A 16,238-nucleotide genomic window follows, 5' to 3' on the forward strand; every position below is an offset into this window, starting at 1 on the left:
AGTAGAGCCTTTACTGGTGGTTCCAGCTTCCTTGCCTCCAGCTTCCTTCTGGATACATGTGAGTCTCCTGCGCTTGAAACTACCCCCATCACAGAGGCTGCCAGACAATCATAATTACAAAATAAAATGCCCTTGTTCCAGCCCTCCCCCCACCCATTCTCCACACTGCCTGCAACACCACCACACACCTCTTTCTCATGGAAACCCACTCTCCTAGGGCTCCCCCAACACACCGCTGCTCTGCTGCCTTTCCTCCAGCCCCTCTAAGTGCTGCTCCTTTTCCTTACGCCCCTGAGTCTTTGGAGTGCTCCAGGAATCCACCGTCAGTCGTCTCCTCTTCTCCCTCTACAGCTTTAAACTGGATGATGTAGTTTTTAAAAAGGCTTCATCTCACTCAACTGTGGGTAGTAACTTTGTGTTTAAGAAACAATCCCTGGGCCAGCGCTGTGGCTCACTTGATTAGTCCTCCGCCTGTGGCGCCGGCATCCCATATGGGTGCTGGGTTCTAGTCTCCGTTGCTCCTCTGCTGTGGCCCGGGAGGGCAGTGGAGGATGGCCCAAGTGCTTGGGCCCCTGCAACTGCATGGGAGACCAGGAGGAAGCACCTGGCTCCTGGCTTCGGATTGGCGCAGTGACGGCTATAGTGGCCATTTAGGGGGTGAACCAGCAGAAGAAGACCTTTCTCTCTGTCTCTCTCTCCCTCTCTAACTCTATCTGTTTAAATAAGTTTATCTCCTAAAAGCTATCCAAATTCATGTCCTCCATTCTGTTTTGAATACTTGCAATCATTTTTTTTTAATTGAGATCCTGTAATAACTTGCCTGGAGTGTCAAATTAGCCTTTTTTTTTTTTAAAAGATCTATTTATTTATTCAAAAGGCAGAGTTACAGAGAGGCAGAGGCGGAGAGAGAGGGAGAGAGAGGGAGGGGGGAGAGAGAGAGAGAGGGAGAGAGGGGGAGAGAAGGGCAGAGAAGGGGAGAGAGAGGGAGGGGGAGAGAGAGAGAAGGAGAGAGGAGGGGAGAGGGAGGGAGAGAGGGGAGAGGGAGGGAGGGGAGTAGAGAGGGAGAGGGGGGAGAGAGGGGGGGGAGAGGAGGGGAGAGGGAGGGAGACAGGGGGAGAGGAGAGGAGGGGGGGAGAGGGGGGGAGAGGAGGGGAGAGGGAGGGAGAGAGGGAGGGAGAGGGGGAGGGGGGGCAGGGGAGAGGGAAAGGGAGGGAGGGGGGAGAAGGGGGAGGGGGGAGAGGGAGGGAGAGAGAGGGAGGATGTGTGTGTATGAGAAATCTCACCCACCATACCAAAAGCTCCCTGAGGACTGAGGTCACAGTCACTCAATATACATCCTGGACTCCCTCATAGTACCCCAATGGTATCTAGCACATGGTTAATTTTTGAATTCTTATTGAAAATATTAGCATAGAACTAGTACTGCTCACATTATTATCATCTTTATTGCTTTAATTGAGAAAATCCTTAGGAAAACTAAAACTTGCAGAATACTTACTTTAATGGGACAGTCAAAAGTCTCATGAAATTCTTCTCCCGAATACAGCCCAAATACCTGCACCTGCAAAGTAAATGGATTGTGTCAGTTCCCCACGAAAGCAATGGAGAAGGCTGCTAAGTCAATAAGAACATGTGTAATCAATAACAATCATAAGGCATTCAAATAATTCTAAGGTCCTCTGACCTCTGTTTAATATCCAATGGAGGGGCTGGGCCTGTGGCACAGCGGGTGGGGCTGTCACTGGCAATGCCAGCATCCCATGTGGGAACTGGTTTGAGTCCCAGCTGCTCCACTTCTGATCCAGCTCTCTGCTGTGGCCTAGGAAAGCAGTGGAGGATGGCCCAATGCTTGGGCCCCTACACTCGTATGAGGACCCAGAGGAGTCTCCTGGCTCCTGGCTTTAGATCAGAGCAGCTCCATCCACTGCAGCCAGCAGGGGAGTGAGCCAGCGGATGGAAGATCTATTTTTCTCTCTCTGCCTCTGCCTCTCTGTGGCTCTGCCTTCCAAATAAATGGATAGATCTTTAAAAAAAAAAAAAATCCAATGGACACAACTCCATTGTACTTCATAGCAACCAAGCTGTGAGAAGCATCTTGTGAATACAGTTCCCACTAGTCACCACACTTCTATTTCATTAATGGACGCCAATTTATTTTTTAAGATTTATTTATTTATTTGAAAGACAAAGTTACAGAGAGGCAGAGGCAGAAAGAGATATTCACCCACTGGTTCACTCCTCAAATGGCTGCAACGGCTGGAGCTGGGCTAGTCTGAAGCCAGGAGCTTCTTCTGGGTCTCCCGTGCAGGTGCAGGGGCCCAAACACTTGAGCCATCTTCCACAGCTTTCCCAGGCCATAGCAGAGAGCTGGGTTGGAAGTGGAGCAGCCAGGTCTCAAATCAGCACCCATATGGGATGCAGGCACTGAAGGAGGCAGATACACCACAAAATCCATGAAGAAACTATCTTTCATTCCTGAAAGGAAAAGGAAGCTTCTTTTTAGATCTCTCTCTCTCTCTCTCTCTCTCTCTCTCTCACACACACACACACACACACACACACACACTCACGTAGCTATCAACCACACAAACCAATGTGGGGAAGATTAGGAGATCTGTACTTCATTCATATATGCTGAATCTGCGCAGAGTGTAAAACTGAAATATTTCAGTTCCTTCTTACCACTGCTCCCCATTTAAAGTTCTTTAAAGCTATTTTACTAATTTTTTTTCTGAGTACTTAACAACAACAGAACCAAAAGAGAGCTGGAAGGATATACTCAGATGCACACACATATAAATAAAACGTGAAGGACATAGATCATCCATTTACAGATTGACAAATTCTTTTACATGAACATACCCCATATGCCTATGCAGCCAACACTATCAAGAATAGAACCCCAGATGGTCCTTCCTCCTTTTCCAGTCAGTAACAGCCTCAAATCAACCACTACACTGAAATCTACCACCATGAATAACTTTTGGTATCTAGATTTTATACAAATGTGTAAGATCTGTCTTCTTCTATCAATATTCAATATATTCTTCATGTGATTTATTCATACCGTTGTATAAAGCAATACTTAGTTCTTTGTCATTGGCATGTAGTTTTTTAAAAATTTTTTATTTATTTAAAAAGCAGAGAGACAGTGAGAGAGTTGGAGCACAAGAAGTCAAGAAAACAAGTGTGAGCAAACAAGACTGCTAATACTAACTGATAGAATCAAAAAGGGAGAGAACGATCCAACATGGGAAGCGGGATACACAGCAGACTCATAGATTGGCAGATGTCCTTAATAGCACTCTGGCCTCAGAATCAGCCCTTAAGGCATTCGGATATGGCTGAAGAGCCCATGAGAGTATTGTAGGCATGGAAAGCCAAGACACTCTGGAAAAAAAAAAAAAAAGAAGAAGAAGAAGACCTAAATGAAAGATCTCTGCGAGTGATATCCCAGTGGAAAGAACGGGGCCATCAAAGAAGGAGGTACCTTTCTCTGAAGGGAGGAGAGAACTTCCACTTTGACTATGACCCTATCAGAATAAGATCAAAGTCGGCGAACCCTAAAGGCTTCCATAGTCTTGGCAATTCATGACTAGAGCCTAGGGAGATTACTGATGCCATAAACAAGAGTGTCAACTTGTTAAGTCAACAACAGTACACAGTCACTGTGTACTTACATCTCATGTGGGATCTGTCCTTAATGTGTTGTCTAATGTGAAGTGATGCTATAACTAGTACTAAAACAGTATTTTACACTTTGTGTTTCTGTGTGGGTGCAAACTGATGAAATCTTTACTTAGTATATACTGAATCGATCTTCTGTATATAAAGATAATTGGAAATGAAAAAAAAAAAAAAACCTGGTGTTAAATTGGAAATTGCATAGAAAATTAATTAATTAAAAAAAATCACGTAGGATCTCTGTCTTTAATGTGCTGTACACTGTTATTTAATGCTGTAACTAGTACTCCAACAGTATTTTTTCACTTTGTGTTGCTATGTGAGGGCAAACTATTGAAATCTTTACTTAATATATACTAAACAAATCTTCTGTATATAAAGAGAATTGAAAATGAATCTTGATGTGAATGGAAGGGGAGAGGGAGCGGGAAAGGGGAGGGTTGCGGGTGGGAGGGAAGTTATGGGGGTGGGAAGCCATTGTAATCCATAAGCTGTACTTTGGAAATTTATATTCATTAAATAAAAGTTAAAAAAAAAAAAAGAAAAAGAAAACAAGTGTGAGAGCAACACACACACAGAAACAAACAGGCAGACAAGCCAGACAGAGACCTTCCATTTGCTTGTTCACTTCCCAAATTCTGCAATGTCCCCTGGCCAGAGCCAAGGCCAGGAGCCAGGAACTCAATCCAAGTACTTGAGGCATCACTGCTGCTCTGGGAGGTCTGTACCGGCAGGAAGCTGGAATCAGCAGCTAGAACCGGGTATCAAACGTAAGCATGTAACGTGCAACACAGGCATCTTAATGGGCACCTTAACTGCTGGCCAAATGCCCACCTTGGTGTAGCAGTTCAGTGGGTGCATCTACCACAACGGATGCATTCCTTCCACTTGTGCTGTTTCCAGATTGGGGCAATTATAAATAATGCTGCTGCAAACACTGTTTATAAATAATTGGTGCACTTACATACACATTTATAAAGACTATATAAGCAGGAGCAGTACTGCTGAATTGCAGGTTATGCATATGTTCACATTTAGTAGACAGCCAAACCATCTCACAAAGGGGTTTAAACTAATTTGCACTCTCACCAGCAGCACATGGAAATTCCAGGGGCTCTCAAAGACGTGGAGCTAGCGAGCAATTTGAGGCCAATGGGAATCATGTCCCAAGACTTCAGATGTGTTCCTTTCCTAGTCTCTTGGGCAGTGCTATGATTTCTTCTTTCAATTCTTAAAGAAATTCACTTAGTGAAGCCATCTGGGTCTAATGTCTGCTATAATCTGGATGTACGTGCTTGTCCCAAATTCAAATGTTGAAACTTAATTCTCAATGTAATGGTATTAGGAGGTTATTAAGTGATGAGAATAGAGCCTTACTGAATGGGATTAGTGCAGTAAAAAGAGGGCTCAAGGGAATGAGGCAGAACATGTAAGAACACAGTATTTGTCCCCTCCATCAGGTGAGGACACGGTGACCAGGCACTATCCTGGAAGCAGAGAGGGCAGCCCGCTCCAGCCAGCCAATGCAAGCACTGTGATATGACAGCGGCCTTCCTAGGCTGTAGGACAGGGAAAAATAAATTTTTGTTGTTGACAAATTATCTGGTACAGGGTAGCAATACAAATGGACTAGGATGGGTTTCATTGTAAGCAGGTTTTTATTTACAAATTCAGATTTTTAAATAAAGAACTATCTAAACTTGCAATTTCTTATTGTTGTAATCGTGGCAAGTTAATGAGTGGTTCATTCCTTCTGCAGAACATTGACTTGTGTTATAATTTTCGGAGACAGATTTGTCCACTACAAGAGAAAATCTTTAAGATATTCTACTCACTTTCTGACTACTCAGTCATTTGTGCCAGGTATATTATCTGGGTTCCAAGAACAGCACATGATAGAACACAGAAGGAATCTGATTTACCCTGAGGTTGTCACTTCCTACATATTCTTGACAAGGCACATACATGTGTGCCCCATCACCTCCTTGCTTCTCCTCGTTCAAAGGGTACAAAGCCAGTACTTTTACAAAAATGTATAAGCATAGGATGTTCTTCTAATACAATGGAGGTTAAAATGAAGCATCCATAGGGGAGAGCTGGTTGAAGCTGCTGGCTTTGACCTGGCCCTGTCCTGGCTATTGTGCCCATTTAGGGAGTGAACAAGTAAGTGGAAGATCTCTTTCTATATATCTCTTCTCTAACTCTGCCTTTCAAATAAACAAATAAATCTTTTATTTAAAAAAAAAAACCCACATAATTAAAAGTTACAATAGAGGGCTCCTTTTGAAATTGGTATCCCCTGCAGACCTAACAACTTCCTTGAATTTGCCACAACAACACTTAATGAGCAAAAGAATTCAAAATCGTGGGCCTCACAGTTTATCTGCTGCCATGCCTCAGAGGTGTTCTCCGTGAAAAATAAACCCAGAGTCATGTGAGCACCATAGACAGTACGTGATGTATTTTAGAACCTGAAATACAGAGACACTTTCCCCATGAGAAAGTGAGGAAAGTGTGTAATCCTGCTCCCTTTGGCATGGAGTCTACAAATTCATCACTCAGAACACGGGGCAACGGCCCCCGTGATGCAGAGGAATCAGGACTGAGGTGGCCAGAACGTGATCCAAGCCCCCAGTTAGTGTTTTCCTTATAACAGCCCCTCTCAAACATCCGATCAAAAAATAACAAGTCAAGAATTAGGATGGGGACAGACACATGAATTGTCATTACATGTCAAGTGGCAGTAAAAAGGACCCAAGGGGTTGGTGTTGTGGTGTAGAATGGTAAGCCAATTTGCAATGCCAACAATCCCATAACAGAGAGCTGGTTTGAGTCCTGACTGCTCTGCTTCCAATCCAGCTTCCTACTAATGCACCTGGGAAGGCAGGAGAAGATCACCTAAAATCTTGGGCCCCTGCCATCCATGTGAGAGATCCAGATGGAGTTCCTGACTCCTGGCTTCAGCCTGGCCCATCCTGAGCTGCTGCCAATTAAGGAGTAAGCCAGCAGATGGAAGATCTCTTTCTTTCTCTGGCTCTCTACAGTATCAGCAAAAAGGGGTGATGACAAGAGAGTCTTCTACTTCCCCCAATTTTTCTCATTCTAAGGTCTTGAAGAGGATGATTTTGCCATACCCAACATTATAATAACTAGGGCCACACTGCATCTGTGTGATTACTCAGGTTCAAAAAGAACTCCTCACCCTGTTCTGGAGTGAATAAAAAAATTTTAAAAATTAAAATTAAAATTTTTTTAAAAAGCAAGCAAAATTATATACAAGGACTGTTTAAAATACTGGAGTTGGCCAGCGCCATGGCTCACTAGGCTAATCCTCCACCTGCGGCGCCAGCACCCCGGGTTCTAGTCCCGGTTGGGGCACCGGATTCTGTCCTGGTTGCTCCTCTTCCAGGCCAGCTCTCTGCTGTGGCCCGTGAATGCAGTGGAGGATGGCCCAAGTGCTTGGGTCCCGCACCCGCATGGGAGACCAGGAGAAGCACCTGGCTCCTGGCTTTGGTTCGGCACAGCACGCCAGCCGTAGCAGCCATTTGGGGGGTGAACCAATAGAAGGAAGACCTTTCTCTCTGTCTCTCTCTCTCTCTCATTGTCTAGTTCTGCATGTCAAAAAAGGAAAAAAGAAAAAAAGAAAATACTGGAGTGGACACTGTGGTGCAGTGACTTGTGACTGCCACACCTCATTTCACCACAGGTTGGAGTTCCAGGTCTGCTTCCAACAGAGTTTCTTGCTAACATGCACCCTGAGAGGCAGCAGGTGATGGCTCAAGCACTTGTGTCCCTGCCACCTATGTGGGAGACTTCAGTGGAGTTCCAGCCTCCTGGCCTCATCCTGGCCCAGCATCCGCTCCTGCAGGCACTTGAGGGGTGGACCAGAAGATGGATGATCTTTCTTTCTCTGTTGCTCTGCCTTTCAAATAAATAAATAAACTTTAAAAATTACTGCACACCACCATTCCAAACATTCAGAGCAGGGAGGAAAAACAAGCATGCTTTTAAAACTGTGTTAATAATAACCAAAGAAAAACTATAAAAATATTTGGCAACCTCCTAAGAAGACAAAGACTTCTAGAAACCTGGAACAGAAAAATAGGATGAGGGTGATAATGATTACAGAAATAACAACTAGTAAGTGTTTTTCTCTTCTAGGTACTATTCCAAACAATTTACATGTACTAACTCATTTAATCCCCTTCATAATCAATGAAGCTGCTGCTGGTTTCGATCCCCATGTTACAGAGAAGGAAACAGACTGAGGCACAGAGAGGCACACAGGAAAGGGTGGCAGGGTAACTTCACTCCTCATCACCAGGCCATACTGCCTGAGACTTCAGAGGCATGGCATGAGGTTATACATTTTTTAAAAATTAAGTATTTATCAGGCTGATATGAAAATAGAGAGGAAAGAAAGATTGCAGGAAAATCAGAAACGCCAAACGGAATAAAAATCTACCCCCAAACTAAAAAGGGATGATATGGGTGTTGGAAGAAAAGCACATTGGCAAAGCAAATAAATAAGTACAGAAACTGCCCCTGACTGCAGAGAAGGGAGAAGACAGACAGAACGAGAAAGCAAAGAATGCATGTGGAGCAACACGCAACGTGACCACTTGTCTACAGAAGGAGAAAGCAGATACTGTTTGTCCACTCTCCCTCTTACCTTGAACAATAATGGAGGAGGGGAAGAGCCAAATTGCAAAGGATTAGAAATGAATGGTTTCAACAGAAACAGTCAATATGTAACACAACATCTCCATACAGGCGTCCCACTGTGCCCACCACCCAGCTGAGCCACTGGGAGGCCAGGCAACAAGCCACCTCCACAAAGCTGAATGCCAGCCCCAGCAGCTAGAATGCACAGCTATGCTCACGGCTTCTAAAGCAATACTGCCTCCAGCCTTAAACTACTGCTGGAATTCTTTGAAGAAATGAAAAATGGAGCTGAAGCAATAATCAAAATTATAAGTGCAGTCAACTTTCCTGAAATAAAAATAATATTTCAGCATACAGATCAAAAGGACCTACTACACTCTAGACAAGACTAATGAGAAGAGGCCAACTCTTTGCTATGGCCCGGGAGTGCAGTGGAGGATGGCCCAAGTGCTTGGGCCCTGCACCCCATGGGAGACCAGCAGAAGCACCTGGCTCCTGCCTTCAGATCAGTAAGGTGCGCTGGCCGCAATGCGCCAGCTGCGGCGGCCATTGGAAGGTGAACCAACGGCAAAGGAAGACCTTTCTCTCTGTTTCTCTCTCTCTCACTGTCCACTCTGCCTCTCTGCCTGTCAACAACAACAACAAAAAAAAGACTAATGAGAAGAGATCAGAACCAGACACAACCTAACACACAAAATTATAAGAATATCATTATTATTTTCATGTTCTAATTATTCTAAGTCCAAACTTCAGTGCAGGATGAAAAAAATATATAATGTTTTATAAAAGAACAGAATTAGGCTGTCCTTGGACATGTCTTAAAAGGTAAGAAACAAGAAAATGACATTTCCAAAATTTTGGACATAAAAATATTTTAACCCAAGAATTTATACTAAATTGGAGTCCAGTTTATATACAAAGGCAACATATGCAAGAGGTCAGAAAATAAACTTGGTATGTATTTATTCTGAAAGTTAAGTGAAAATACAAGCTAACAAAATGAAACTGCATGCACAAATGATATTCTTGTGTATTTCTCAAAAATTTAGAACTCAAGCCTAGAGAGGTCATAGGGAAAAAGAGTGGCATTGAGTTACAGAATTATGACTTGAAAAGTGAGTGCAGGGGCCAGCAATGTGGCATGGGAGGTAAAGCTGCCACCTGCAGTGCCACATCCCATACGGCTGCTGGTTTGAGACCCAGCTGCTCCACTTCTGATCCAGCTCTCTGCTGTGTCCTGGGAAAGCAGTGGAGGATGGCCCAAGTGTTTGGGCCCCTGCACCCACGTGGAGGACCCAGAGGAGGTTCCTGGATCCTGGCTTCAGATCAGTGCAGCTCTGGACATTGTAGCCATCTGGGGAGTGAATCAGTGCATGGAAGACCTCGCTCTCTGTCTCTGCCTCTCTGTAGCTTTGTCTTTCAAATAAATAAACAAATCTTAAAAAAAAAAAAAGTGAATGCAGGAGCTAGTGTTGTGGCACAATGGGTTGAGCTGCTACCTACAATGCCAGCATCCCATTTGGGCACAATTTGGAGTCCTGGCTGTCTCACTTCCGACCCAACTTCCTGTTGATGTGTCTGGAAAAGCAGCAGAGCATGGCCCAAATACTTGGACTCCTGCACCCATGTGAGAGAAGGAGAAGGAGCTCCCGGCTCCCAGCTTTGGCCTGGCCCAGTCCTGGCTGTTGTGGCCACCTGGGGAGTGAAACAGTGGATGGAAGCTCTCTTTCTAACTCTGCCTTTCAAATAAATAAATCTGTAAAAAATAAAAATAAAAAAACCCAACTGAATGCAAATACCAAAAATATCCTTTTCTTTAATACCTTAAAGAAAGAAAAATAAATCACAATCGCCATTTAAAGATTCATTAATCTGGATATCTGGAGTTTATCCTTGTAGACAACTTTATGTTTTTATCTTCACTAACCACTATACCACATCATTCTAGACTAGCATCTCAATGTTCACAAATGGTAAGGTGTACTGCAAGATTTATTTTCAAATCTATTATTGCTAATAGAATATATGAGAAAGCCATTTTTCAAAATATATAATGATTCTGCACCAAAATAGAGCATTTATAAATTTTACCAAAATAGGAAAACAGATGTGTCTGCCAAGAAGTATACCATGAGATATTTCAGGGTCTTCTCATGACCCGCCAGAGCTAGCAGTTAAAATATTTTGCCCCGATACATTAAATAATAATTCTTCAACACTGAAAGCTTTAAAAATTTCTAGACAAATTCTTAGTAAAAATTCATTCCCAATTCAATAAATGAGTATTCTCTGTGGCCAAATGGTTTAATTAACTTGATATCAGCCCAAAAAGAATCCTTTGCTTTTAAAAAAATGAAATCATCTTTTTTTTATAAATACAGGAACACAAAAATGTTTCAATAGTGAGGCTAATTCTTCTCAATTTCTGCACAAACCAACTCCTCCCTCATCTCTCACAACTGCTCATCTCAGAATTTTAGAAAGCACTGCAAAATTTGATGGTGCTTTCTGGAAAGCATGAGCGTTCCAATTACTGTTTTAAAAGACTCTTTGGACAACATTAGCCTTAGATGTATGAAATGCATTCTTGTATGTCAAGAGGACTCCATATTGCTTTTGTTAACAGATTACTGGGTCTAACATTGTTAGCAGAAATAAACGGGCATATCTCTTTCACACTTAGTATTGTTTTTAATTTACTCATCCTAACGATCCATTGAATTTAGAGCACATTAAAATACAAAATTGGTTGGGGCCGGCACTGTGGCGTAGCAGGTAAAGCCATCACCTGCAGTACTGGCATCTCATATCAGCGCCAGTTTGAGACCCGGCTGCTCCACTTCCTATCCAGCTCTCTGCTATGGCCTGGGAAAGCAGCAGAAGATGGTCCATGTCCCTGCACCCACGTGGGAGACCTGAAAGAAGCTCCTGGCTCCTGGCTTCAGACCAGTGCAGCTCCGGCTGTTGCAGACATCTAGGGAGTGAACCAGCGGATGGAAGACCTCTCTCTCTCTCTCTGCCTCTCCTCTCTCTGTGTAACTCTGACTTTAAAAAAAAAAAAAAAAAAACCTTTAAAAAAAATACAAAATTAGATTAGGAAATTGCTATTCAGTAAGGAATATGTAGGTTTTAACAATTCTTAATACACTCTCTTCTTAAAACTGCTACCTTAGAAAAGAGGCTTAAATACACTGAGTGTTAGAATTTTATCATCACAAACCAACAGTTAGAAAAAGACTTCCATCGACTTAAAAACAAAAAAGACATTCTTATAAGTGGAAAATCAATCACCACAACCACTAAATGTCGCAGCTCAACATCAGCAAGAAGCACTGATAATTGTTAGTTATACACTGCACAAGTGATGTATGTCCTCGGTCGAGGAAGTAGGTGCCAGATTTTTAGAAAACTGTACATATATTGATTTTACATTTATTTAATGTGGCCATTGTAAGACACTTTATTTTTCTGATAAACTATGATTGCTTATCAAAAGATTCTATAATTCAAGAGAAACATTCATAACTTGTGTGTGAAAATGAAAACCACCAGCCCACAGAAATCATGCCCACAAAATCCAATTTTGTGGATTTATGGCACGGAGGCCTTAAACTACTGTCTTGCAAGAACTGCAGACTAGTCAGCGCAGTAGAAGTGGCACAGCAGTAATGACTGAGCTGACACATCACCAGACCACAGCTGTTAGTCAGCTTCATACCAGTTTCATTATTGACATTCTTGTAATTACTTTTCCTAAGGCACATTTGTGCAAAAATATATTTTACTTTAATTATGAGCAATCGGAAGTCCAATACTCAAAAAGAATAATCAAGGTCTCCCTAATGCAGGTATGTCATAAGCAGAGTGCTTTTCCAATCACCTGAGGTCAGGTCAAACTGTAGCCCTCAAACTCAGAGTGCCACCTTCATGTGACCACGCTGTCGCCTTACCTTGCCATCCTCTGAACACACACCCATGTGTTCTCCACTTTCATCCAGGCTAATCTGATTTATCTTCACAGGACTCTATAAAACACAAAAAGAGGACACAGAACTTCAGAAAAATGTCTACCAATAAACAAATGTCTGCTCATGTGAAACTGACGTGGTAAGGCCAGAAACCCAGAATCTCCGCCCCTCAGCCACCTCTGCCCTTGGAAATCTATTTCATCTACCTGATGTCCCCGCTGAAATATTAGCTGTTATGTTTATATGCCTTTTTAATCTGTTCTGTTGCATTTACTCCACATTTCTAAATTTCTTTCCCAACCAAAATTCCTTAAAAGAATAAGACAAATAAAAGCCAAAATAACAACCAAAATGTAAATAAATAAAAGTTTTAGTTTGGCACATCAACCAACATATTTTCTTCTAGTTATTTTTTATTTATGCTCAGTATTTTCTGGGGGGAACCTAAGGAAGGGCTACCTGACATTAACTTTGTCGGCCCCATTCTTTTGGGTAATCTCAAATTTAAAAATCTGCAAGGATAGGAATCAGGCTTCCTACTTTGCATGTGTTTTCCAAAGAGTAATCACACAACTGTATTTTAAATATTTTTACACTTGTTATGTATACTTACTAAAATATTCATACAGATGAATTTTCTAACAGAAGAAAAAAATCAGTGAATACTAACATTAAAAAATAGCAAGCTTCTTAAATAATGACAGTTCTCAACTACTTTATACAAAGCACTACAGGAACAAACTAACCATGAAAAAAAAAACATACACCAGGCCGGCGCCGCGGCTCACTAGGCTAATCCTCCGCCTTGCGGCGCCAGCACACAGGGTTCTAGTCCCGGTTGGGGCGCCGGATTCTGTCCCGGTTGCCCCTCTTCCAGGCCAGCTCTCTGCTGTGGCCAGGGAGTACAGTGGAGGATGGCCCAAGTGCTTGGGCCCTGCACCCCATGGGAGACCAGGAGAAGCACCTGGCTCCTGCCATCAGATCAGCGCGGTGCGCCGGTCGCAGTGTGCCAGCCGCGGCGGCCATTGGAGGGTGAACCAACGGCAAAAGGAAGACCTTTCTCTCTGTCTCTCTCTCTCACTGTCCACTCTGCCTGTCAAAAAAAAAAAAAAAAAAAAAAAAAAAAAAAAAAAAAAAAACCAAAAAAAACCAGGGAACAGCGCTGTGGCACAGCAGGCAAAGCTGCCACCTGGGGCACCAGCATCCCATATGGGTGCTGATTTGAGTCCCGGCTGCTCCACTTCCAATCCAGCTCCCTGATAACACGCCTGGGAAAGCAGCAGAAGATGGCCCAAGCTCTTGGCTCCCTGCATCTACATGGGAGACCTGGAAGAAGCTCCTGACTCCTGGCTTTCAATAGGCCCAGGCCCAGCATTGTGGCCATTTGGTGAGTGAATCAGCAGATGGAAAATTCTCTCCCTCCCTCCCTCATTCCCTCCGTCCCTCCTTCTCTCCTTCCCTCCCTCTCCCTCTCCTTCTCTAACTCTGCCGTTCAAGTAAATAAATAAATCTCAAAAAAACAAACAAACAAACAAAAAACAACGAAGTGGAACTGGGAAGGTACAAAGCAGATTACAGCTGACTGCTGGCTAAAGTCTGTGTGTCCACCTTCTAAAATCTTTTTCAGATAAAAGCTATCCTCAAATTGAACATCTCCTGTTAACAGTTTCCTTATTATTCTTTTGTTTAAACAAAATTTCAATATCCATTTTAGTAGGAACAAAAAGAAGTCTTCAAGCACATAATGAAAAAATGATGCTTGGATTCCAAAATTTTTATACCAAAATAGACTTACCTTTTAATTGCATTTTCCGTGAACTTTTTGAAGTTCCCTCATATAAACCACATATACCTCTAATTATAACTTAATTGGAACCTGGTTATAATCAGCCTCAAATTAAAGTTTAATGGATGCATGCAGCCTAAGTTTCCTATCCTGTCCAACACTGTACAATCCACACGTGACAATTTAAAAAAATTAAAAGGAAATAAAATTAAAAATATAGTTCGTCAGGTACACTAACACAAGGCAGGTACTCAACATCTGCCATGTTGAGAGGCTATTGTACTGGGAAGCAGACAGGTCACAGGACATTTTCATTGGTGAGGAATATTCGAGTGGACAGCACTGTTCCTACACACACAGAACCGAGACCCAATGTTGAGTGCAATCAGGAAGCTAAGCCTTCTATTAAGGCCCTTCTTGACCACAATTTACATTTAGAAGTATATTTCCTTTCATATATATGTCAAAATTTGTCTGACTAGCTCTTGGACTTTGGTACTGTCCTAACAGTCAATCACCCTGTACCATTTCTGATGGCCTCCTGCACACACATGATCTGGAAATCTACCACAGTATAAAGCAGTCTGCTAATAGTGGTTACCTCCACCTCAGAAAGAGGAAAAGAACTCAAGAGTTTATGTGAGTCAACTAAAGCCAGGGTACCACTTAGGGGCTAGGCTGCACAATGTATCCCAAGCACAGATAAACCAAACTTTTGATTTCAATGTGTTTCTCCCTGAACAGAAATTGTGTGTATCATCACATTAGTAACATCACAGGGGGGAAAATCAGACCTAAAAATTATGAGAATCCTCTTTCTTTCATAACTCTGCTAACAATAAAAGTGTTTTTTTGGTTTCTATCTGCCAATAATCAATATTCATTGACTCACTTCCCTAATAAACTTAAACATTTTTCTTAAATCTCTTAGCAAGCTAACTTGCATTTCTGTAAACTGCTTGTTCACATCTCTGACTCATTTTCTCTACTAAAATGTCTACTGCCTTGGTAACTTATAAGAGCTTTTTTATTACATTTAGGGGATGAGGCATAATATTCACTCAGACATTGCATAAGTGGCATATTTCTTTTAAAGGATAGTCATTGCTTTAGTTCTTTAGTTAAGTCTTTATTTTTTTCAGGATTCATTTTATTTCTTCCAAATGAATACCCAATTGGGCTACCACTATTAAGTAATTCATATTCTGCTCTTAAAGGAACTATGCTTATTGCTAATGAATATTTATATACACTGTGCTGACCTTCTGAGTTTTCAGTTATGGCCTCCTTCATTCCTGTATCAAGTCAACTTTGATTTAATTATGAGGAGTGTACAGAACACTCTAACTGCCATGACAGGTCCCAGTTACAGGTGTTCATATTTCCCTTGGCTTTTCTCAAATATTTGTTCTTCCCTGTGAGTTTTAAGACAAAATGACTTGGGGCCAGTGCTGTGGCATAGAGGGTCAATGCTATGGCCTGCAGCACAGGCATCCCATATGGGCACAGCTTTGAGTTTCAGCTGTTCCACTTCCAATCCAGCTCCCTGTGAATGTGCTTAGGAAAGCAGGGGAGGCTGGCCCAAGTGCTTGGAGCCCTGCACACACATGGGAGACCAAGAGGAAGCTCCTAGCTCCTGGCTTCGGCCTGGCCCAGCCCAGTCATTGCAGCCATTTTGGAGGTGAACCAGCAGATGGAGGATCTCTTTCTCTGTAACACTGCCTTTCAAATAAATTAATCTTAAACAAAAAGACATAAAATGACTCTCCTGTTGCCAACCCTAATGGTCCTAATTTACCCAGAGACTGCAACACTGCTAATAACCCCTTCTCTTTGCTCCTGGCACATCACACTTCTCGGGTCTTTCTTTTAGACTTCTGGCAGCTCCTTCTCAGTCTCTGCTGTGCCGACACATCATCCCCTGTCTCCAGACACCAGAGTTCGGTCCTCATACCTCCTCTCTTTTACATTTATGCTCTCAATATTGGTATTCTTTCCCAGGTCATGGAATGACTCCCAAATTCTATAACCCTACTCTGGACAGTTCCCTATTCCCAAACAACATAAATACTATTTTATATAGACTCACACGCCTGGTAGCATCTCAATAAAAACGGATCCAAAGCCAAGGTCCT

General features: G+C 42.5%; 1 protein-coding gene across 1 annotated transcript in view; it reads right to left on the bottom strand.

Annotated features, from left to right (window-relative positions):
* Positions 1–16,238, bottom strand: part of VPS41 (VPS41 subunit of HOPS complex) — a 191,128-nt gene that overhangs the window by 89,151 nt on the left and 85,739 nt on the right. The window contains 2 exon segments of the mRNA XM_062178061.1: positions 1,499–1,561; positions 12,300–12,374. Coding sequence (XP_062034045.1) covers positions 1,499–1,561; positions 12,300–12,374 — 138 coding nt within the window.

Source organism: Lepus europaeus, chromosome 20, assembly GCF_033115175.1.
Source record: "Lepus europaeus isolate LE1 chromosome 20, mLepTim1.pri, whole genome shotgun sequence".
NCBI classification, from domain to species: Eukaryota; Metazoa; Chordata; class Mammalia; order Lagomorpha; family Leporidae; genus Lepus; species Lepus europaeus.